Genomic DNA, 23,974 nt, shown 5'->3' with positions numbered 1-23,974 from the left:
TTTTATAGCTTGCTTACAATCAGAAATTGAAAATTCATATGACCATTTTAAGCTTCCCCACAGTACTTTGCTCTCTTTTTTCATGAATATCATGAAAGACACAACATAAAGTACATATATGTAGGACACACAAATAAAATTACGAGCAAAGATGAAATTCAAATATTTGTCTGAGACGTCTTATTCATATGAGGTGTGTAATGACGTTGCGTTTGATAACATCTCAAGATCCTTTGAGAAACACATTCAGAGGCCGAGATGCATAAATTAAAACAAATATTCTCATAAATTATTACAATCTTAGGATGTTTTCATTTTAGTGCATCAACATTTGTACAAAAACCTTGTCAGATCTTTTAGAGACTCTTTATAAAAATGTGACGCTTTTATGTATTTGGTGGCAGCATTTTGCTTTTCAGGTGAAAATGACCTGTCTCTGTGATGTTTCATGCTTTGGTATTTAAAAATGCATCATGTCACATGCCTATTTGTGCAAAATAAAGGCAAAATAGCCACACAGAGAAAAATAAAAAATAAAATAACAATGTCCATGGATATAAACTAAGATGTAAGGGTTCTGAGAAGAGAATAACTGGAAAACAACGGATCTAGAGGGTTCAATGTAATCTACTGCAGTAAAAATGGGCATGACTTAATATCCCCATTCAAAAAAACTGCTAAGTTATTTCTTCAACCCAAATATTGGATTTATATTGTAAGGACAGAAGTTTGGTGTTTCTAACCAAACACTGGGTAAAACACTAAGACTCAAAGGAGCTGCATAATTCCTAACATGCGGCCATTTTGACCTAAAATGACTTGATCGGACTTCACTGAACATCTTCCACAAGTTCAAATAAGAAATGGTAAGATGGTAAATTGATGCTGTACAATTCTGTTGGCGTTAGTGTTTGTTCACTTAAGACATTGGTTCTCAAATAGTGAGGGAGTGAAGGCGTAACAGGAGGGCTTTAAGAACAGCCTGCCATTATTTTGTCCAGAAAATACAGCGCAGGTGTTACAGTTAAAAAGAACGGTGCGTTATAGATAAATCCTGCTAAATGGGACAACAGGAACATCTGCTGTTTGGTCTGTACTTGCAATTATTAGTAGGAGAAGCCAGGGATTCTGGGTAATACTCAGTGCAACAGCTTCTCTGCATTGATGTAACGTAGCTATGAATGTCTGTGGACGAATGATATTAATAAATTTAAAGAGTATAAAACTTAATGTAATTGGAGCTAGTGTTTCGCATTAATGGCTTGATACTATCTTCGGCATATTTTAGCTGGTTTATTTTAGGTCTCTGTGTTTTATTGATGATGAAGTTCATGGTTAGCTGCCGTCTTTCCGGAGCGAGAATGTGTTGTGCCTGCAGACAGGGAACATTGTTGTATTTTATCCTGTGGTTTGACTGCAGGTGTGTCAGGCTAAAAACCTTTTCTATTGTTGGTGATATTACATAGTTTATAAAATGTTGCAATGCTGAAAAATCAACTATACCATTGTTAGAATTTTTTTTAAACTGTTATAAAATGTAAAGGGGATAAGTGATCTTCAGAACGAAAGCTTCGATGCAGTTAGAAAGGAAACAATGAAAGTAAAATCTTTGACACATTTTTTGCGATGGGGGGAGGCCTGAAATAATTTTTCATTCTTCAAAGGGAGACGCCATAAATACCGTTTGAGAACCACTGACTTAAGGAAACGTTAGGCTTTTATCCGCTAGCTAGATAGTGCTAGCTATGCTCATCATTCAAACTTTGACCAAGGGAGTTATCATATACAGGCTATCTTCCATACAGTATTATATACTGACTGTCCAAATTTAATTATCTTTTCAGGTCTGTTGTTTTTGTCGATATATCTGAATGCGGGATTAAACTAAAATTGGATATCCATCCAGGGCCTCACAAAGGGCCTTTCTTTATGAAATTTCCATATTCTGTTCCTCCCACAATCCACAAGCATAAACTTTAGGTTAAGTATCTACTTCAATGCCTTTAAGTCAGTCAAAATCCAAAAAACATACGGCCTGGTCCACATTTGACCCAGGAGTGAAAAATAACCTTAGTAACCCAATTCGATATGTCTCTACCCAGCAGGTTTTAGAGTACAAGTCTTTCCATGATGAAGCTGGTCAAATGTATGTTTGCAAATTCAAGTAATGCTAAGGTATATGCTGGTGCCCATGCTGAATAAATGTGTTTTCAGACACATTGTTATGTGTCTCAGTCAAGATATTGATATATAAATATGTCAAAAATGAATTACACTGTTCCAACTACTTCATGTAAAGATGTAAAACATATTTTATTCCAATTTAGGAGCAACAGTGCAGCATCTGAACACTGTCTTAGTTTTGCTTTACACTTCCAAATGACATTGTTTATATAGGGTATATAGATAAGTGATATTCAAAAAGCAACATGAATGTAATCATGGACTTGCATAATGAAAGTAATATGATTTGCATTTTTCATTTGATTACAACCATTCTTTCAGTTCCAGTTTCAGAATTACTCCATCACATCAGCTTTTATTTACAGCCAATAAAGCTCCTAATATCACCATTTCACATGTGTGATTTTACTCTGTGCAAAATATATTTTCTAAAACATAATGTTTGATTGTTTTATATTTACACTTGCAATTATTGTAGTAATTATATATTTTTGGGCAAAGCTCCAATTTATTTTAAAAAAAGCTTTTTGAAGCCCACTTCCTGGTTTGCATGATAATAAGAACCTTTACTGGATTACAATTGAAGGATGATGTTAAATTTTACAATTGTTGTAATGCTGTTAAATCAGGAAAATCAGCTAATCCCTCATCTTAAGGAATAATTAGTCGTTGGTGGGCGACTGTAAGTCAAAAAATTGGTTCCTTCTAGTACAGATCTCAGTAGAAAGGCCACAGTGACACAACACCTTTAAAAGCAGCTACAACACACATCACAGCCCGTCTTACATCTGCTTACAGTGCTCACAACAAACACCTGGACACAAACTATACATCTGAACTCCTTGAAGATTAAATGGTACGCAAACCTCTACAACTCTTTTGAATGTATCTGAATTTGGCAAATTCTTGTCGCTTTGGATGTTGCAAACTTCAATCTGAGTTTCCAGTTTGTGTCCTTAATTCTCTGCTTGCTAATTTGAGTAATCTACGGCAACAACTATCATCTAACTCTCTGTGTTCACTGAGTGACATGCATCCTTTCCAGTAAGTTTCATCTCCTCTCCTGTTTTGAACAGGGTCATTGGCCAACAGAAGCATGCAAACTTCTTTTTAAATTTACCTTTAACATGCAAAGAGTGTGGGTCATATCCCTATAACACCTGTTTCTATCTCTATCGATCTCCCAGTCTTTGCACTTTAACTCTTACACTGACATTTCCATCTATCGACTCTCATGTATTTTACACCTCAGAATTCGATCTTGCAGGCAGGAAAAGTTTCATCCTGCATGGCGACCGTGCTGTTGGATCCCAGGACAGTGATGCTCAGCTCCCGCTGCCTGTCCAGGGTTTGTTGGTACCACTCCTGCATCGAGGCCGACTCAAAGGTGGGGATCACTGTCACCTGAGCTCACAGAGAAGGAGAGATTCAGTCAGTAGTTGATTATTTTGCAAGCACCTGTAAACCAACTAGTTAATAGTAGCTCCTCTGACTGGGTGGTAGCAGGCAGCACGATCACATATGCTTCAAGTTTCACATGTGTTTTCTACCTGCATGACTCCTGGCCAGGATGTCTTGCCGTCCAGAAGAGCATCCAGAGTTTCCCTCATAAGCTCCTCCCGCTGTGGGCTGTTGCCGCTGATGATGTAGCAGGAGGAGCGAATACACCTGAAGAAGTCCACAGTGACCGTGGGAGAGGAGGCTCCAGATGGAATATAAGTTAAGTCCACATAAATACTGACTTCACCAGCAGAGGGAGCCTTAGAGCCTGACAGGAGGGAGAGTAGAAAACAAAATAATGTGAAAATGCTTTTCTCATCAGTTAGTACCGACATGTTCTGGTATAAAAGCGGATTCCAGTTTTAAAAAAAACATACTAGGAGCTGGTGATGATTTTGCTGGTGCCGTGCGAGTGCTGGAGGAAAGTGTTCGGGAGGAGAAGAGATTCCCTTTCATGGCTCCACTTTGGCTTCCTGTTTTGATTTTCCCTGAGCCTGATTTTTGGGGGGCATCAATAATCTGGTGGAAAAAAAGGTTTTATTATACCTTTGCAAAAAACAAACAAAACAATCATCTAAAAAAATTTTTAAAAACAGCTTTGATCATGAATATTACTGATGTTAACAGGGAATCATGCCCAGTCATGTACATTTAAAAAATTTAAAGGGTTCCCATTATGGTTCCTTTTAAACAACTTAGAATAGGTGTATGGGCTATACAAAACATGTGCATTGCATTTTTTGCAAAAGAAAAACAAATCCATCCCCAACCTTGGCATAAGAGTGGCAAGAAAATTGTCATTGTTGAAAGAAGGACACTTTGAGTGGAGGAAAGCCAACACAGTACGCAAACCTGAATGTGCCATCCCCACAGAGCAACATACTGGTGCACTGTATTAGCTATGAGGATGCTTTTCTGCTGGGACAGGGAAGGTAGTACAAGTTGATGGGGATAAATGCATGGCAATCTGAGAAGAAAACTGTAGGTTCTGTAAACAATGTGACACTGGGGTTGGGGTTCACGTTCTGACAGAACAATAACTTTAAATATAGACCCAGACCATATTTACGGGTCAGAATGGCCCCGTAAAATTTATTTTTCTAAATTCATTTGGGAATCTGCAGCAGGACTTGGAACTTGATACCAGAGGAACAGGCAAACATTTCAATCTTTAGACATGCTAAACTGGCAGCTGTAACTACAGAGAGAAGTCGGCCTACAAAGTTTTGACTCTGTGCTGAATACAAATGCAGACCATGGTTTTACACTTTTGTCTGTAAAAAACTAAAAGAAAAAAAAGTATGAAAACTATGCATCCCTGGCCTTCTACCTGTTGTTATATCATATATAATCTTTCTAAAATACACTGAAGTTTGAGGTTGTAATGTGACAAAATTTAAAAGACATTAGAAAATATGAATGCGTCTGTAGGGTAGGCAACTGTATAAAGCTTACTTCTGCCAGAGAAATAAATAAAACTTCACAAGCCAGCAAATTCAGAGAACCCATGCAGATCCATAGCTTCATCAGAGTCATTTTCTTCCTCACTGATGTGACACACTCACCCCTGGGAAATGTTTTCCCCGAGCTGCAGTGGCTTTTGCTCTCTTTCCATGAGCTTCAGAGTCGGACTGAGGAACTGGCATTGAGGTGTCGGGATGGGGAGGCAGGGGTGGGCTGTCTCTGAGAGGGGCTGGCAGGGGGTCGGGGGGCAGAGTCTGACTCACGTTGTGGTTACAAGGGGAGTTGGACGGGTCACTACATGAATCATCAGAGTCCAAATCCAAAGCTCCGTCTGCTGTGGTGGACGGGCAGTCCTCTGTGCAGACGGGGGCATTTGACTCACTGGGTGACCTGTCCTTCGGGTTGTTATTGTTGATGCCCTGGTGATTTGGACCGCTTACGTCTCTAGAGCCCTCACTGGCGCCCGAGCTTGAATCTGGGGCTTTGAAATGCTTGAACTCACAAGGAGAAACCAAACAGAGGTCCACGTCATGAGCTGATCCCTCGAAATGGAGAGTGTTGGGTGCAGCGGGTCTCCCCAGCTCTGAGGTCTGACCCAAAGATCTGGGAGGCATCTTCATCGGTAAAGACTTTCCCACATAATATCCTCCATTAGAGTGGGAGAGATAAACTCCGTCATCTCCTTCTCTCTGGCTCCCAGCAGTTGGTCCTTGCTCAAAGGACATGGATAAGGATTCATCTACTTCTGTGGACTGAGGCGAGCTCACCTCTGCTGGTAATGAGTGAGTGGTGGTGGTGGTTGTGGCTACAGAGGGCGACGGATCCGAAGAACCCTCTCTACATGTACCCAAAGAAAGAAAGCTTAGATGCTTCTCTTTGGTATTTTCAGTGGCGCTTTTGGTCTTGCAAACCTGCTCCTCGCTTAGCCGAGATGACCCATTTGGCCCGTAAGCGTCAGCTGAATGGAGGGCCTGAAGCCGGCTCAGTGTGGCCTTGTTGCACCACACGTCGTCCGGGGACAGGCAGTAGGGAGTGTGGCCCGCACTGTTAGGACGTGAGTCGGCGGACACTGGCTCTACCGTTTCCTCATCAGGGCTGTTAGGGGCCTGGTTTTCTGGAGAGGAGTGCGTGGGAGGAGAGTGTCTCAAAGCCCCATCCAGAAGTGTGTACTCGGTTGGGGTTGTGTCTTGCTGGACTGCGTGCTCACCATTGTATGATTTGTTCAAAGGAGACGGGAATCCTACAACCTTTGCAGGTTTACTAGATTTGACAGACTCATCGGGACGGTTTCGTTGGAGATCTGCCTGTGGTTCGCTACTCTTCCCGGGGACGTTTTGAGCTAAACTCTTACTGTCCTCTACTTTCGCTACTCCTAAACCAAATGCTGCCTCTTCTATGAATCTTTCAGCCCTTTTATTGCATGCATCTTCACCAAAGCCTCCAAGGTTTGTTTCTCGTCCTAAATCATCACAGGCAGCTGTTTCCGGCTCCGCTACTTCCAGTGCGCTTTCCTCCCGGAGTCTGAGAAACTCTGCCGTCATATCCTCTGGGGTAGACACCTTGGAGCCGTGCTGCTTCTCCTCAACTTCTGTCTCCCTCTTGTGATTCTGCTTGTCAGTACCAGGGCACCCTGGCTCCGAGATGTCTGACAAAGACCCCTGTTTTTGCTCTTTTGAGTTATTATTCGCCTGCCCTTTCTTGTCCTTGTTTGCGTTACTTGCTGATGACTTTTGAATTTTCTTCTCTGCTGTTTTGTCATTTCTTGCATCCTTTTTGGGTTTTGTTTTATTGTCCTTCTTGGTTTTTGAGGGAACTCCATCTCTTTTTATCTGCTCAGTCCTTTTAATACTATTCTCCTCTTTGTTGCCTGTCTTCTCCTCTTTTTTACCATCCTTCCCTAACCCTTTCTTTAAAGTATTCTTCTCTGATAGTGATGGTTTACGTTTTAGACCAGCCTCCTTGACTTTAGCTTTATCAGAATCTTTAGTTCCACTCAATGTCTTTCCCTTTTCTTTCACTGATGCATCCTTTCCCTCTTCTCTAGCTCCTCGTTCTTTCCCTTGCCTGGTTGTTCCCTCTTTCCCTATCGACCGGCCGCTGTCCAGACTCTCCGTCCTCTTGGCCTTCCTGTCCTCCCCCTGCCTTTCAAGATCTCCGGTAGTTACTGTTGGCTTCTGGAGGAACTCTAATCCCTTGAGCTTCTCCAGCCCCTGCAGCAGTTTTGCTTGTGGAGTTGCGCCGGGGAACAGCACTCTGACCACCTTCTCTTGAGGGCACGCTGGATGCCACACGAGCAGGGCAGAGACTGAAACCAGCGTAGCAAGAGGCAGACATTGCGACGATGAGTTTCCGTCCGGCCAGTTCTGCATGAACGTCTCATACTCCTGGCTGCTCTTGCCTGGGCAAAGAATATATAAATCCAGCTGTCCCACTCCCATTTTTTGAAACAAGGTGATTGGCTTTATGGGGACTCCTTGTGGTCGAAACATCGGTTGCGGCCTGATGTCCAACTTCTTCAAGAGCTGTAAAGTTGTGGCTGCCTGCTGTGTACTCTCAAGCACATTGTCTGCAACTTAAGGGAGACGATTGATAACTCATGTTATTTTCCACATTTCTGCAAGAACAAAAAGACTAAATCTTTAGTTTGCTTAATTACAGAACTCACAAGAGAGTTGTTCTGCCAGCAACCTGCTGGGAGCATTGAAGAAAACAACTCCCAGCTCTGGAGAGATAAGCCTCTTCGACAAGTCATCTGTGCAGACAAAAATTAGGACATTAAAGTGTGAATTATGCAAAGCAGCATTTACAGTTTCATTCATAAATAGTATATTTAATTTGAACATTTATTGGTGCATATTTATTTTTTGTTCTAGGGTGAAAAGATCAAAACTTCTTGAATGAATTTTAAGAACACCAATTGTGTGCAGAAGTTTGAAATTATTGTGGAGTTTCTCTAATCTACAAATGTTCATTATTATGAATACAGACTCAAATATATAAACGTGCACACACACCCCTCTAATATTTGGTATCTTTGCTGGTTGCAGAGAAACCATGCACTTTTTGTTGCCATCAACAAGATCCTGGCTAACTCTGGCTGGATCTTTGATCACTGTTCTTACAAGAAATGTAAGAGATGCTAATGCATTGATTACGGCAGAGACTCAGCAAAGTAACCAGGTGAACAACAGCGCACAGCACCTCACACCCACATGCACTCCCAGAGGATTCGGCCCCGAATCGCTCTCTCATGAACTGACTAGTGGAGCCCATGGAGGCAAGTGTGGTAAATAGAAGATACCTATTTTTACACGTAGGGGAATTGTAAGGCCCTGTACAGTATGGTAAAGACAATAAATAACATTTAACTTCAAAACTTGCATTATGCATCTTTAAAATGGTTAGGTTTTGAATCACAAATCCAGCTTTTAACAAGTATCCAAAAAGCTTTTCAGCAAGATTGAAGTTTGTGCCATTCAAAAAGCTTAATGTTAGTTTCTTTATATCCTGAAACCAGTTTTGCTGTTTCTTTTCAATAATTGTCCTTCTCCCACCACTTGCACTAGGTCGACAAGGCACCCTAGAACAGAGCCGGCTTTCCCGATGAGCTGATGAAATGGCTTCCTCTCAGCTGTAGATTAGCTGCTGCTCCAGCAAACTACACCACAGAATGTTGCTGATGCCACCACAGAAAAAGGTCTTCAGTAACACCCCTTGCTCTATAAAAGATCTCAGTCTCCTCAGCAGGTAGATACTACTTTGACCATTCCTGTAAAAAGCATCTGTTTTGTGACTTCAGTCCAGTTTATTGTTCAGGTGATCACCCAGGTCCTTATAAGAGTCCACTATCTCCACATCAGTTGCCTAGATCTATACCCGTGTCAGTGTTGTGGGTCTGTGCATCAAGATATTCACCACCAACTCCCTGGTTTTCCCTTTGAATCTGGAGACTTTGAATGAGGAGACTGTTCCGGTGGCACCAGTCCACAAAGTCCTGAGACCGAGTGTACTCTGAGTCTTCCTCACCTGTGATGAGGCCAACCATGGCAGAGCCATCAGATAACTTTTGTAGATGGCAACCTGAGGAATTGATGGAGAAATCTGCTGTGTAGAGGATGAAGAGGAACGGTGCCACCCTGCTGGGTTCCCATTCTGCAGATCAGCCTGTCAGACACACAGCCCTTAAAAGAACGGTCCAGGGAAGGAAACCCACCAATTTCAATGAACTCTACAATTCTGCCAAGAATTGTGGTCAAAAATATCAAGCAAGAATTAGGCCAGGACGTTGTTGATGGCAAACCGGAGCAGTTATTGCATGAATGGCATGCTGGGCGAGCCCTTTATTCTGCCAACCCCAACCCCTACTATTGTCCTGTTTTTCAAAAAGTCATTTCTCCAGATCTCTCTGTTTGGATTAGCTAAAGGTAGTGCTCAGGCCCTCGGGCTAAAAGTAACAGGGTAACTTGCGCCTCACTTCAAGTGGGCTCAGTATGCTTGACAGCCAAAACAAGGCTGATCGCCGTATTCTCAGCAGCAGAGAGGGGGCACCTGCCAAACACAAGGGGGTCCCAACTCTCCACTTATTGCATCTGCATAAAAACAATATAAAAAAGTGGAAGAGTTTCTCTGCAACTTGCTGAGGGCATTTAACTTTACACCAGTGTTGCTCTGCGTAAATATAATCTTGAATCAGAGAAAATCCACGATTCAAAGTTGTCTATTCAGTTCATGTTTTTAAAATAAATAAAACAACTTCTCACTAGCACTGTGTACTTTAATCTTTAAATGATAATGTTCTCTTACCTTTGACATCACAGCTTAGCTCCTTCTCAGCCACCTTCCTTTCTAGGAAGGAGACAGCACCAGGGAGGTTCTCTGTGCCGACGTGAGTCAACAGAACTGCATCGACTCTGTCAAGGTGGCGGACCAGCTTCCAGAAACAGGCCTGAGAGTCCGAGCCCCCGTCCACCAGAAGAGTGAACCCATTAACCGCGAAGAAGGCGCAGTCGCCGCGCCCAGCCGGGAACACGTAGCAGCAGGGCCGGGACAGCTTAAGGAACCCCACGGTGGTGGGAGGTGGCAGCAGGTCAAAGGGGGAGGCAGGGCAAATGGTGCCGGAGATGAGTGACGTAAATTCCCCCAGAGACTCCATGGCCGGCAGTATCTCTGGGGGGTTGATGCGTAGAGTGAAGGGAGCCTGCAGGGATGGGTTTTCCGGGAGGGTCTTTCTCCAGTGTCCGATATTCGGACAGCTGAGAGTCAGACTGATTTTGGTCGGGGGAACGCAGAAGCTGGAACTCTCCTGATCTGGGAACTGAAAAAAAAATTATTATATATGTTTGCTTTTTAAGGTAAACCTGTTTAAAAATACAGTACTATTAAAAAGTGCAATCTTGATCAATTATTTGCCGTTAAATGCTTTTCACCTGTTTACACCAACCTAAAATGCTGGGTTTTGGCATTTGGTCTATTAGTAAAGCATCCTGAGCAGCTTGAAAATTTACCTTTGTTATAGAAAAACTAGCAGGAAATCATCTAAGAAAAACAAATTAAGACATAAATCTGCACACATGCTTTAAGCCAAATGTAGTGTAGATTAATAGGGTTTTGTTCTTTAAATGCAGATACTTATCCTCAAAACATTCAATTATTAAAGATTATCTCATAGTTTTACAGTGTCCTTAGGATTTGCCCATATTTGTATAAAGTATGCGGCTCATGCAAATGGCATAGCAGGGACATTAAAAGGTAAAAATATTGTATTCTTCCCCAGTTAAGTTTAGATTCGTATCCACCTTTAAAAGCACAGTTTGCTGAGGACTCTTTTCTAAACAAATTAGTATCCTAAGTGACGTAACAATGCTGCATTTATAGAAGCATTTATGAAATTGGAGAAGGATCATTGTGCTGTACCTGCTCTGTTATTATTCGTCTGAGGTGGCCAGGAGAAAACTGTCCTCTGTGAAACAGCAGTTCTCCGCTTTCCTCCACGCTCAGGCCTGCCAAGATCAGCAGCTTATGAGCAGAATCCCTGGACAGCAGGGCGAACACCTGCCGGTGAAACAGAGATAGAAAAATGTGGTGTTTTGCAAAGTCATTCATCAAAAATCAAAAGAGCAGCAGATATCCAAAGAGTGCATGTAATGTCCTTTATATGTAAGCAAATGTGCATATTGCTTTGGACTGTTAAACAAAAGTCGGTGGTGTTGGCCAAACTAATGCTCTGATAAGTGTGAATAAAATTCAGCATTTTCAGGAAATTATTGTAGAAACAAAATAACTAACTAAAAATCCTATCTGCATGAAATTATCTGCATCTATGGACCACAGTCACACTTTGCACCCCAGGTAAAGATGTGTAAAAACCCTCAGATAAACTGGTATTTTATTGCCATAGAAAAATGGACAAAATAAAATCTAAGCTATAATTTGAGGACATTTGTTCAGTAGGAAAAGAAATCCCACATTGAGGATTAATTGTTTTCCAAAAGGAAAAACAGGTCTTGCAATTACTGGGACCCATAGGAAATAATATGACTGAAGTTATTTCTTTTTATTTCTTCTTTGCTTTTGAGTTGATTGGAGTTTCAAATAACTTCTAATTTGAAATCAATGACTTTATGTTTCCTTGGGTTATACTTGTATGATACAGAAGCCCAATACTTGCAGCCACTGACATCTAGGCTGGATGCACCAACTTGTTCAGCATGATGGGCAGGGGGCGGGGGGGTAGTAGAAAATAATATCATCTTAAATTGTACCTCCATGCCAACTCGCTGTTTAAGATTGAGGCCAAGAAAAGGTGTTTTCTGTCCAACTGTCACAAGCAGAAACATGTGGACTTTACTCAACTCTCTTGGGACTTAAACTAGAACCCTACACTTTGATTAGATCAGACTACGGCTGAGCTTTTCTGCAAACACTCCAGGTCAGCTTAGTGTGAAACAAAGGATAAATATATAATCATTTAAGTACATTGTAGGATCTGTAATGTTGCGGGGTTTTCTTTCTAAAGGCCCTGGAAATCTAATCTATTAGACTTTGTTTTCAAAATGCATTAGTTAGAAATTAACCCCACATGTCCTTCACTGGAATCCTTTATAGTTTACAGACAGACATCAGATTTAACAACAAACAGTGGAGTTCCACAGGGATGTCTATGTGCAACCTTACTGTTTACAATCTGTAGCGACTGTGTCTCGTCCGTGATTCTGACCACTATCCCATGAAATTGTCAGACAACACTGCACTGGTTTCAATCAGTAAGACCGCAAACTGAAATTCTTTACAGATTATTTGTGCAACAACATAAGCATCTTGCTGTATGGAAGTCCAGTTCAGTTGTGGAACCTCTTTGCTGCAATAAAGACCAGGATATTAAGACTACTTAATAGCTATTCTAAGCTTGCAGGGCTGTCTTTGCAGACATCCACTTCCAAACACATTTGGCAAAAAGAAATATCCCCATACATAGAATGTAGCTTTACAGTGATCCACTGTAGGAGAAATAAATACAAATATTTATTATTTTATTTATGATTAATATTTATTTACTCAATGAAAGTAACTCACTTAAGGACTGAATAGTCTCTGTTAATTTGTCTCATGCTCTAGTTAAGATTGTTTGAATGGCTATCGGAGGGACAGAGGATTAGATACTCTCCTTTAGACCTAATTCTGAGCTTTCATTCAAAATGAAGGAAACATTTTTACCTCGGAATAAGCCAGTTCCTGAGATGGACTGATCAGCACTTGTGTGTCCAACACTTTGGTACAGTGCCGAAGACACTTCTGCCCTGAAGAGGCAGAAAAAAAATACACGCAGACAAGGAAGGACACAGAGATAGAAGGGAAAGAAGAAAGCAAAAAAAAAAAAAACACAAGAGTCAGAGCAATGGGAAACACCCTGAGAGATCCAAGCAGATAGCAGGCGTCATAAGAAAAAGGCAAAAAGTGAACTGTGATCATCGGAGGGGTAATAGAAAAATAACAAGAGGAAGGAAGAGAGCTGAGTCAGGTGACTGTCGGAGGATGATATGCCAGCTTCAGTCAATGTGCAGCGGAAATCCAGTGTAAAGGGAACTGGCTTTAATAGAAACATGAACTTAGCACTATTTTGATCTTGTGACACAGTGATGTTTTGTAGCACTGTCTGATTAATGAGACATGTAAGAGCCGTGATTCACTGAAATGTTGCTTCTAAGTGGACAGATTTCTGGTAATCTTTTAAGGTATGCTCGATCAGTTATTGCTCCTTCTTTTGATTCTTCAAAAATCTTCACCTATTTCTGTCCAGAAGATTTATGTTTCCATTTTAGAGGCTGCTCTCCACACTGTTCTATAAATATTTTATGGGTCATAAATTATTGCTAAATCAGGCGATAAACCTGGGTTGGAATTAGATTAAATACTCTAGACAACTTTGACACCAACTGTCTATTTCATTATTTAGAAAAAATACATTTTCACTTAAAAGCATTATAGCTTTAGGTCTAAAAAGTGATTACCTCAACATTTTGCACAAAGTAGGTGAACTACTTTCAGACACTTTCCACATGTCCTCTTCATCTACTGTAGATTTTTTTTGGGTCAGACACTTCTCTTCCTTAATATACTGGGTCCAGTTTTTTTTTTTTTTTTTTTGCATTCATTACACATTCAAAATCATGCAGATATTGTGCCATGCATTTTATAAACTGCTCTTTAGCGGTTACTTTGCCAGTGAAATATAATGTAATACCTGTCAATCTCTTCCTCTGTTAAGTTTATCATTGCTTTCTATAAACAAATTATTTTTTATTTACATCTAAGGGTGGCTTTGGCTCCCCTCTTGAGTTTAGACAAACTAAAGAATCTTTATTTAGTTTGTCTAAAACTAATTAAAGTTTAGTTTCTTTTTGATGCGTACCTTTCATCAAAAAGCAGCACAGCTGCTGGATTCAGCTACATATTAACAGTAAAAGCTTGAGAGCCTTATTGATCCTCTTATCTAACTTTTGGCAAGAAACCCAATGAATGCATTTCCAACAATGCAACTCTTGCACTTTCCATTTGCTGCATATTTGCTGTAGATGGGTGGAACACAGAAGAACAAATGTCTATTCATGACTATATCCACCCTGACCATTATTCAGTTTCTCTGAGCTCAGCTGTCCATGGCTGCGCATGTTAAAAAGCTTTAAAACCCAAACACAGACACGGAGAGTTTGCACAACTGGTTGCAGGTTCCTATTGTTCTCTGTCCTAAGGTTACACCCACGTCTAACAATCACCAAACTGCTTCTAACTTTCCTTCCTTCCTTCCTTCCTGAGTGACCCCACAGCAGCTGAGCTGGTGCCCAACCAACACTTTGAGTGCATTTGTAGAATCTGGGCATGAAGGACCTCTCAGGTTTTAAAGAGAAGCTTCTTACCTGCACCTTTAAAGGATGCCGTGTGACGGGAGAGGAACTCTTGCAAAAAGAGATTCAAGTTGCAGGATTTTAGGTCCACGTCCCATGACCGAATACCTGACGGTATAAAAAAAAAAATCTGTTTTAACTGGTACATTATCATCATCATTATCATCATCATCATCATCATCATCATCATCATCATCATCATCATCAGTTTACACTTTAAGACTCAAACGGTCACAAAACAAACTTGGGATTGAATGTAGGCCATACTTATTTTCTAAAATGTCCATTTCCGTTAAAATAGGGGAATAAAACATGTAACCAGCACTTTTAACAAAACATATATTCAGTCTATATTGAAAGTAAGTTATTAGAAATGACTATAGCCCTACTTAATCTGACATAAATACCAGTCAACAACCTTCATACCAAAGTAGTCAAATCCCTTGAACATTTCTGTATTATTGTATTTTGTCATAATAGCCCCAAAACAAAGCAACTGAAAATAAGTCTTTGTCCATTCGTCCTTACTACATACAGGTAGGTCAAATTCTCAAGTTAGATTTAGGTTTGAACTTTGACTGGACCGCTCTAGTACATGAACAGGCTTTGATCTAAACCGCTCTGGCTTTATGTTTGTCTTCTGCAGCCTCTTACAGGTTTTCCTCCAGGTTCACCCTGTATTTAGCTCCATATATCCTCCCATACGTCTAACCAGCTTCTCTGTCCTTGCTGAAGAAAAACATCTTTGAAGCATGATCACTGTATTCCATAGTGGAGATCATGTTCAGCAATGCACCCCTACACACACACACACACACATATTTATTTATATATATATATATATATATATATATATATATATATATATATATATATATATATAGCGAAGAAATAAGTGTGTGTGCGATTGCTAACGGACTATAACAGCAGAAGTGCACAAGTCAGAGATTTCCTAACATACACAAATGTTAATTATCTTTTTTTTAAAACTAAATAAATTAAAGAATAAGAACATTTATTTGAATTTTATTAAACTGCAGAAAACACTGTATAAATACTTTTGGTTGATGCAGTTACAGATCAAATATGATGGGAGTTATTAGTTTTAATGCCCCTGATGAAGGGGGGCTCCAATGCTGATCGTCAGTCAGAATTATCAAGCAATGATTAATTTGTGCATCTCTAGCTTAAAGACCATTTATTGAGCTTTAAAAAAATATAAGTGAATTTCCAGTTTAATTTTGTAAACAATTTCTGGTGAAAATGGGTATTAGTGGACATATTCACTAGTTGGAGCCCTTTGTGATCTGGACATGTTTAAAAACTGCTTTTGTCTTCAAAACTCATGAAAAGTTCACAACATTTTAGACAAAGGGGTTTTCATCAGGCACTGATGACATGTTAATTGGCTCATTTAAAGTCCGAAGTGGCTCTCGGCGTTCATTTATTTCCAGCTTTATGAATTCATCCAGATGATGCGTCTGTAAACCAGCGTGTAAAAACAGGATGCAGTGAATCATAAAAGCGATGCATTATAATCCGCTGTAATCACCGACATTCACTGATAATCCCAGGTGATGCTGACAATAAATACTAAGTAGCTTAGTGGAAAATCGATTCCAACAGGCTGGATATCCCCACCACATTTCCTCTAAAGCCTGGCCTTACATAACGACAAAAAGCGACAAACCCCCTCGCTCCTGACTGCTTCATTATAATGCAGCCGGAGGGATGAGGGGGGAGATGCTGATGGTGGCGGATCGCCAGATGACGCATCCTCGGTCCTCAGGGTGGAGAAAATTACTGAAACCCTGCAAAGTGGTCCCTCTGCCATCCCTGGTGAAAATTCAGACAACTGGAACTTGGCAGTGTTATGAAGTCGTGTGCAAACGCAGAAGAAAAAGGGGGGGACGCGTTGAGCTTCGGTGACATAGAAATCTGCACCCACCTCGTTCGATCTCCTGCCGGATGTGCTCCGTCTGTCTGTGGCGGCTCGTCCGTCCGATGATAACCAGCAGGGAGTACTTGTGGGGGCAAAAGTCCGGGGTTGCGGTCTTCGACTCCTCCTGGACCTCCCTCTCCAACACCCGGCTGGACGCCATGTTGGGAGTGATGTCATTGAGGAAACCAGACAGCAGCGTTATGACAGAATGCTCAAGGCTGCGCTGGAATGCTGTTATGAATGATAAATTCACATAATATTATAAGTATGTATAATATTATATATACATAAAATGTGGTTCATTATTAAAACAGGGGTTAAATTTTACAACATATAGCCAGAGTATTTTTAATTTTCTGTGAATGAATAAAATCATTGGTTGAAAACTGCATTTTGCATTTAGCTACTTGGAATGTCTTTTTCTGGCATCAAGATTTGCTTGATGATTAGAAACAAAGTGTGACAAAAAACAACAAATATTAACCAGTATCTAAACGTGGTGAGTTATTAGTCATCTGTCCTAAAAATAAGACAAATTTAACTTTGTCTGTAAGCTGAATTCCCGTGGAATTTGTGCGTTCACAATAATGTGCAGAACATAGTGCTGCAGCACATTATGAATATAGCTTGCCAGGTTAACGTAATCGTATTCAATTCATAAAATGTTTAATAATAATTCATACACACAATGTTGACATGAAACAAATAAATGAAATATTTCCATAATTATTATAATGTAACATGTACATATTACTGTATATGTGGTGTTCCACAGGGCTCCATGTCATGCTCTGTCCTGTTCTATTCATATTCTGCCTTTGAGTTTGTGCCTTCTTTGCTGATTATATTCAAATCTATTTACCAATTGTCATGTTTCGTGAGGTTTCAGCAGGACCAAGTAATTCAAAAGCCACAAGATGCAGACAAGGATTTAATAAAAAAAAGAAACTCAAAATATGCAAAATCAAATGTTACATATAAGACATCCATTTTCCAAACCGCTTTATCCCTCATGGGGTCGCGGGGGTTGCTGGTGCCTATCTCCAGCGTTCACTGGGCGAGAGGCGGGGTACACCCTGGACAGGTCACCAGTCTGTCGCAGGGCAACACAGAGACAAACAGGACAAACAACCATTCACGCACACACTCACACCTAAGGACAATTTGGAGAAGCCAATTAACCTAACAGTCAGGTTTTTGGACTGTGGGAGGAAGCCGGAGTACCCGGAGAGAACCCACGCATGCACAGGGAGAACATGCAAACTCCATGCAGAAAGACCCAGGGGTGTACTCGAACCCAGGACCTTCTTGCTGCAAGGCAACAGCGCTACCCACTGCGCCACTGTGCAGCCCATATAAGACATATACATATTAAATTATATTTAATACCAAACATTATAGAATATGCAAAATAATTTGGAATAGTTGTTTCTGTCATAAGAAAATATGTTCTTAATTTATTAATTTGATCCTGCTCCATAATATTTAAGTGTTCAATATAACCATTGCTCTATGTAAGAGCAACATTTTGAAAGAATCTGTTTTAACTTTTGTAAGTGTGAATCTACCATCAGCAGCATGGCTAATACAATAGCTATGTACATCGGTACGCAAAAAATAACTTGTTGTATATTTATTGTATACAACTGTGTCCTTGTTGTATATCTATTGCTGTTTTCACATGATAACCTTTTTCATGAATGAGACCAGTTTAAAAATGAACCAACCAAAAATTAAATCAATCTTCAGCCAAGATAATCTAACATGCACCATGTTGACATTTGTTCTAAAATCACCTGTGAGGATAACCTCTTCTTTATTTTGAATAATTTGTCATTTTTGTTTTACTGTACACGAGGCTCCAGAATACACGGATGAACAATAACCTAAATTATATAATACAAGGGATTTGATAAATTGCACAATGATGTTATTTGTCAAAAATGATGAGCAACATTTTATGACTGCCAGGCTTCTTCCCATTCTGCTTACCAGTTTATCAAAGTGTTTGTTCGACAATAGTACTACTCTACTGGTACGTCTTTAATAATCAGTTTTAGTCCCTTGTTCTTCTCCCTTTGTCTGTTCCCTTTGGGTTCAAAACTTCAATAGCATGTGATCCTTTCCATTCTTATGCTGATATATGACACTAAAAAAAGCCTTCTCAATCAACCAGCTACTGATGTGTCTTGAGGACATCAACGCCTGGATGGCCTTACATTTCTTAAATTTAATGATAAAAAGATGGAGGGGATGTTGTTTGGTCCTTGTGCTTCCTGTGAACAGTTTTCCATTGATTCCATTGATGCTTTTTAGCATCATATTTAAAGCAGCCATTTTCTAATTATGGTTTTTAAATAGACAACAATTTTAAATTAGATTGCCTGGTTGGAGCAGTGGTCACATCCGGTTTTTATCATCTTTGGCAGCTGGCAAAAGCTAAGTCATTTCTCTCAAAACAAAGCATTGAGATAGCATTTTATGCTTTTATTACAGCCAGGCAACAGCAATGCTCTCTACCTTGGACTCAGCCTGTCCCGTCTGCCTCCAGCTGGTCCAGAACAGAGCTGCCAGGCTTCTGACTGGAGTTGGTAGAGAAAGCACATCACCCCCACTCTGGCCTCTCTCCACTGGCTCCCTGACCAATTAAGGGTTCATCTTATGATTATCTTATCTGTTTTTAAAAGTTGACATGGTCTGGCCCCGGCTTGCCTTTCTGAGCTCCTTCACCTTACGCTCCTGCTCAATGCCTCAGGTCAGCTGGTCAGCTGCTCCTGGAGGTGCCAAAGTCAAACAGGAAGCTCAGAGGGGACAAGTCTTTTAGTGTGTCCGCTCCCTCACTATGGAATAACCTTCCTATTCAGATCAGGTGAGCCCTTTACTGCCCACTTTTAAAGTTGTTTTTTTTGTTTGTTTTTTTAATCCATTTCTATTCTGTGGCTTTAGCAGAACCTGAAACTTTCTGTTTTTAGTTTATTTTGTTTTTATGGTTTTACTGAGTTTATTTGCTGTTCTCATTGTTATTTTCTTGTCCTTTGTAATGCTCTTTATTTGACATGTGCAGCACTTTGTTACAGCTGTGGTTGTTTTAAAGTGTTCTATAAATAATAAAGTAGTAGTAGTAGTAGTGGTAGTAGTAGTAATAGCACTAGTGCTAGTGGTTGGCACACTGCATCAGATTCATTCATCATCTAATTCACCCATAATCTTCTCTGACCACATTCCCCTTTCCTCCACTTTCCTCATTGATCTTGGGGTAAGATTTGACCCTCATTTGAATCTCCAATCAAACACCTAAAGCCTTTGTTTTCTCAAGAACATTTTAAACTATGTCCATTACATTTCTTTTCCAATGCTGAAAAACTTGATCATGCTTCCATAGGGTTACTGATTATATTTCAAAACCAGCAGCCCTACCAATGCAAGGACTGGTTGGCTAATGTCCACCACATTAACTTTCCAGGGTGATTTAGTGAAAATTTCTTCTTGTTTGAAGTCCTATTGAAAAAAATTATGTTGACCTTTTTCAATATATAATCATGTGATCAAATGTAAACTTAATAAAAACGTATGTCAGAATTTAATGTTTGATTTTAAAATGTAATAATATAAGTTATTTCATGGTTCATTTGCTGCAATGCACTTTAAACTAATTTAAAGTGTTGAAGTGATTCATCAAACAGACTGACATCTCACTGATTAGCTTTCTTGTTAAGTCCTCTCCAGACTATTTATCTTGACAGGAGCAGGACCAGGCCCACCCCTTAAGTTTGATGACTAAACCCAATAGATATAATCAATTCATTACATGCTGTACCACACAACAGTAAAATAATGAAACTTTTATAAACATGTTTTAAATAAATACATAATAAATTAGCTCTACATTGATTTTTTCTTTTCATGTATTAGCTTCCAGTTCTCATTAGATAATGGCAGATTTGACTTTGTGTACATAAGCATTTTACAATTTAGATTTTTTAGACTTCCCTAATTTGATACTACAGCATTTACATTTCTTAACCAGTAGCCCGACCAATACAAGCACTGGTTGGGTAATGTCCACCACATTAACCATAATTGTTTTTTTTTTTTGTTTTTTTTTATAAGACTAAGGGTTTTAATAGTTATTGATGCTATTATTCCCGGTTCCATCCTCGTTGATGATTGAAAAGTTTTCATTGTTCTCCTGTTCAAAACATTAATGACCCATAGCGTTTAAACCTTCTATAAGTCCTGTCCAACACAAACCAGTCTCTTTGATTTTTGAAAGTCACTTTAATGGCTTTGGCTCTTACAAATATATTTATAAACAAGCTATATGTTCCACAATGATTGACTGAATTAGAAGGAAATATTATCAGAAAGTTTTTCACAAGGTCAGACATTTAATATTTTTTCTACTTGAAAATCAGAATGGGCATAAACAGAGCTCCCTGATGCCCTGCCAAATCTTACATTCGTCACTTAATTTACTCCACACCAGTGCATGTCACAGGAGCCGGTCATTTCGCCCTTTTGCCATTTCATAACTTTGTAATCATGTTCCTTTCATAAAACTTAGCAGATTTTGTTTTTTTCCTTGACTACAGATTGTAAGACTTCACATTTGTTGATGCATTCATAAGGAATGAGCCTATTTTCAAGTTTGAGGCTAATATTACTGACTAAATTAAAATGTTGAATTATTTTCAGTAAAGTCAGGTGGCTCAAAATAAATGGAAGTAGGGTGCAAGTTAAAGTGCTTTATATCAATATATTTTGAATAGTTTCTGACCAGATATCTTCGTATTTCATTAAATAGCAGTGACAAAGAAAAACAAAATATTAAGAAATAGTTTCAATGTATTGATTGGTATGACATGGCTGAAATTTAAGGAAGAAGTAACAAAACCGTGTAAAATATATTGGTGTAAAATTGGCAAAAAGGCGAATTGACCCAAAGCTGTGTATCCTTTGTATTTCTGTTTATTCTTTACAAGCATTTGAGGACATAGAAGTTACAGGAAGTCCCCCGGGGACAGCTGCATAGGGTCCCGATGCGTGCCCCTTTACGTACAGCACATGGCTCCCCTGCATCACACTGAAAAGGTAAAACAGGTCAGTTAGCTGCAAACATGTATGGGGAACAATTTACAGAAAATAAAGGTAATCTAAGAGGTATATGCATTTACTGACAGATTGCGTTTCTATTCAAAACCAAAAAACATAAAGTCCTTGGAGTTCATAGAACTCACAATGAATAAGTTAGGACTTTGTTGGGCTTTTTCTTTCATTTCAATGTATGCTGAATATGTATATTGAACAACAGTATAGCAACAACTTCATTGATTTGATTTTATTCTTAATGTTCAATTCAATTTCGATTCTATTTAACCTGTCAAATAACTAAATGTAGATGAAAAATTGAAAAATGATGGATATAAAAAAATAAAAAGTAAAATTAGATTAAATATATGACAAAATAGAAACATCTTCTTTATTTCATTGTTGTATTTTATTTTAAATGGTTTAAGTCAAGCAATTCAAAATTCAAAAATGCTCTGTTTGCTTACCGAAGGTAACCAGCCAAGTTTTTTCTCTAAGGGCATTTCTTTGTTTCTCAGCTTTTCCAGAACTTCTTGCAAAGCATCGATCTGAAAAGGAAAACACACCAAAAAGCTAATCAGTCTCCTCTTTTCAATCTCTCGTTCTCTTTTGGTATTTAAACGTGACTCAGTCTGTGATAAAAACTGTATAAAAGTGCTTTTAGTATAGAGGTCAAAATTTATCACGATAGGATAATTTTTTGTAAGAACATTTGTGTAATAAATGCTGCCATTCTCTTACCAGGTCTTTCTCCTGCTGGGTTTTCAGGGTGAAGTCTAAGGAGCGCGTCTCCAGTGAGGACTCCTCCGCTCGGGCCAGTCGCAGGTAGGCGCAGCAGGTGGCCGTAAGAAGGAGGAGGGTCCGGGCGCTGACCATGGTGCTGAAATTCAAACAGGAGGCGTCCTTCTCTGCAGCAGGTGGAGACAAGTCTGAGTTATATTTGTGAAGAACGTCCCACCTACAGTGTCCCTCTTTTATATGTGCTTCACAAGGAGTTGTGACATCAGCCAGCCTATGAAATATTAATTAAACTTTGACTTCTGTGACACTGATTTGCACCTTTGTCTCTCTAAGCGGATTGATAAGACCTTTTTTTTTGTCTAATCAAATACTGTGAACTGTTGCATCTTTGACACTTTTGTGGACTTTTCAGCAATGGCTCGGTAAAATAGATTTTAATCTCAGTGGGATAGTACCAGGTGAAATTAACATGAAATGGAAAAAAAAAAACTAAATAATAATGTGATATATTACATTAAAATATTATGGGGTTTAGACCAGCTCTCTGACTCACTCATGAGTCATGTTGATGTGCGAAAGACTTGAAGTGCTTGTGCAACTGTGAACTCATCCATCATAGCTTTATAAAGAACAATTGTTAGACTAATTCTGCAAGTGTCAATTCTAAATGAAGTTGTTAAACTGCTTGGATCTATCAAAGATGAATTCTTGATGAGCACAGGTCTTTCTTCATCTATAATTTAACACAGTTCTACCCTGTCCATCTTCTGATGTTTTCACTTTTCAATATAGCCTAAATCAGACCTCAAATTAAACCCCACTGACACCAATCTGTGATCAAGATTTAATTTCCTCCTACACGGATGACCTTCACCCCACCACCCCCTTCAGAGAGGAAATGGACATGGACAACTGTGATGTAGACAGAACTGTGTTTGCTAATTTAAACCGCGTGTGTGTGTGTGTGTGTGTGTGTGTGTGTGTGTGTGTGTGTGTGTGTGTGTGTGTGTGTGTGTGTGTGTGTGTTCTCTCGACTTTTTTCAACTTTTTTTTATATATTGTTTTTATTGTGCACAATTATGGACAAATAGAAATTCTGGTAATAAATAAAAAAAGGAAGGAAGAAGGAAGAGCTACAAGGTTTAAATCGATATCAAATATCAAACAATAAGAAATCTGCATTTCAGTCTGGAGCGAAGCTTTGGAACAGTCTGGATTTGGAGCTCAAGCAATGTCCATTAAACATTAAACAGTTTGTCACGATATAAAAAGGGATTTAGAAATAAGTGCCATACCTAAAACATTATTATTATTATTATTATTATTATTATTATTATTATTATTATTATTATTATTATTATTATTACATTAATTCCATTTTCCAAACCGCTTAATCCCTCATGGGGTCGCAGGGGTTGCTGGTGCCTATCTCCAGCATACACTGGGCGAGAGGCGGGGTATTATTATTATTATTATTATTATTATTATTATTATTATTATTATTATTATTATTATTATTATTATTATTATTATTATTATTATTTTAAATGGTAAAATGGTAAATGGACTTAACTTATATAGTGCTTTTCCTGACCACCCAAAGCGCTTTTAAGTAGTAGAGTTGTTGCTTTTATTGATAGTAGTACTGTTGCTT

General features: G+C 39.3%; 2 protein-coding genes and 1 long non-coding RNA gene across 4 annotated transcripts; 1 reads left to right on the top strand and 2 right to left on the bottom strand.

Annotated features, from left to right (window-relative positions):
- Window positions 1-2,288: 2,288 nt before the first annotated feature.
- On the bottom strand, window positions 2,289-16,697 carry LOC105917702 (microtubule-associated protein 1S). Of its 2 annotated transcripts, none has more exons than XM_036150678.1 (10): window positions 16,498-16,697; window positions 14,568-14,657; window positions 12,862-12,944; window positions 11,062-11,199; window positions 9,952-10,462; window positions 7,814-7,900; window positions 5,250-7,720; window positions 4,062-4,203; window positions 3,735-3,952; window positions 2,289-3,588 (listed from the first exon to the last, which is right to left on the bottom strand). In XM_036150678.1, the coding sequence occupies exons 1-10, from the start codon at window positions 16,649-16,651 to the stop codon at window positions 3,433-3,435; spliced, it is 4,050 nt and encodes a 1,349-aa protein (XP_036006571.1). In that variant the 5' UTR covers window positions 16,652-16,697; the 3' UTR covers window positions 2,289-3,432. The 2 variants fall into 2 exon arrangements, with proteins under 2 accessions (XP_036006571.1, XP_012708028.3); XM_012852574.3 differs by having other exon boundaries at window positions 14,562-14,657; window positions 16,498-16,696.
- Window positions 16,698-18,827: 2,130 nt separating this feature from the next.
- LOC118566957 lies at window positions 18,828-22,405 on the top strand. The gene is made up of 4 exons (XR_004933395.1): window positions 18,828-19,082; window positions 19,247-19,360; window positions 21,474-21,582; window positions 22,324-22,405. It is a non-coding gene; the product is annotated as an uncharacterized LOC118566957 (long non-coding RNA).
- On the bottom strand, window positions 20,750-22,742 carry LOC105917704 (cocaine- and amphetamine-regulated transcript protein). The gene is made up of 3 exons (XM_012852576.3): window positions 22,321-22,742; window positions 22,047-22,127; window positions 20,750-21,574 (listed from the first exon to the last, which is right to left on the bottom strand). The coding sequence occupies exons 1-3, from the start codon at window positions 22,453-22,455 to the stop codon at window positions 21,467-21,469; spliced, it is 324 nt and encodes a 107-aa protein (XP_012708030.2). The 5' UTR covers window positions 22,456-22,742; the 3' UTR covers window positions 20,750-21,466.
- Window positions 22,743-23,974: the final 1,232 nt, after the last annotated feature.

This window comes from Fundulus heteroclitus, chromosome 19 (assembly GCF_011125445.2).
Source record: "Fundulus heteroclitus isolate FHET01 chromosome 19, MU-UCD_Fhet_4.1, whole genome shotgun sequence".
NCBI classification, from domain to species: Eukaryota; Metazoa; Chordata; class Actinopteri; order Cyprinodontiformes; family Fundulidae; genus Fundulus; species Fundulus heteroclitus.
This window is presented reverse-complemented; position numbering and strand designations above follow the sequence as displayed.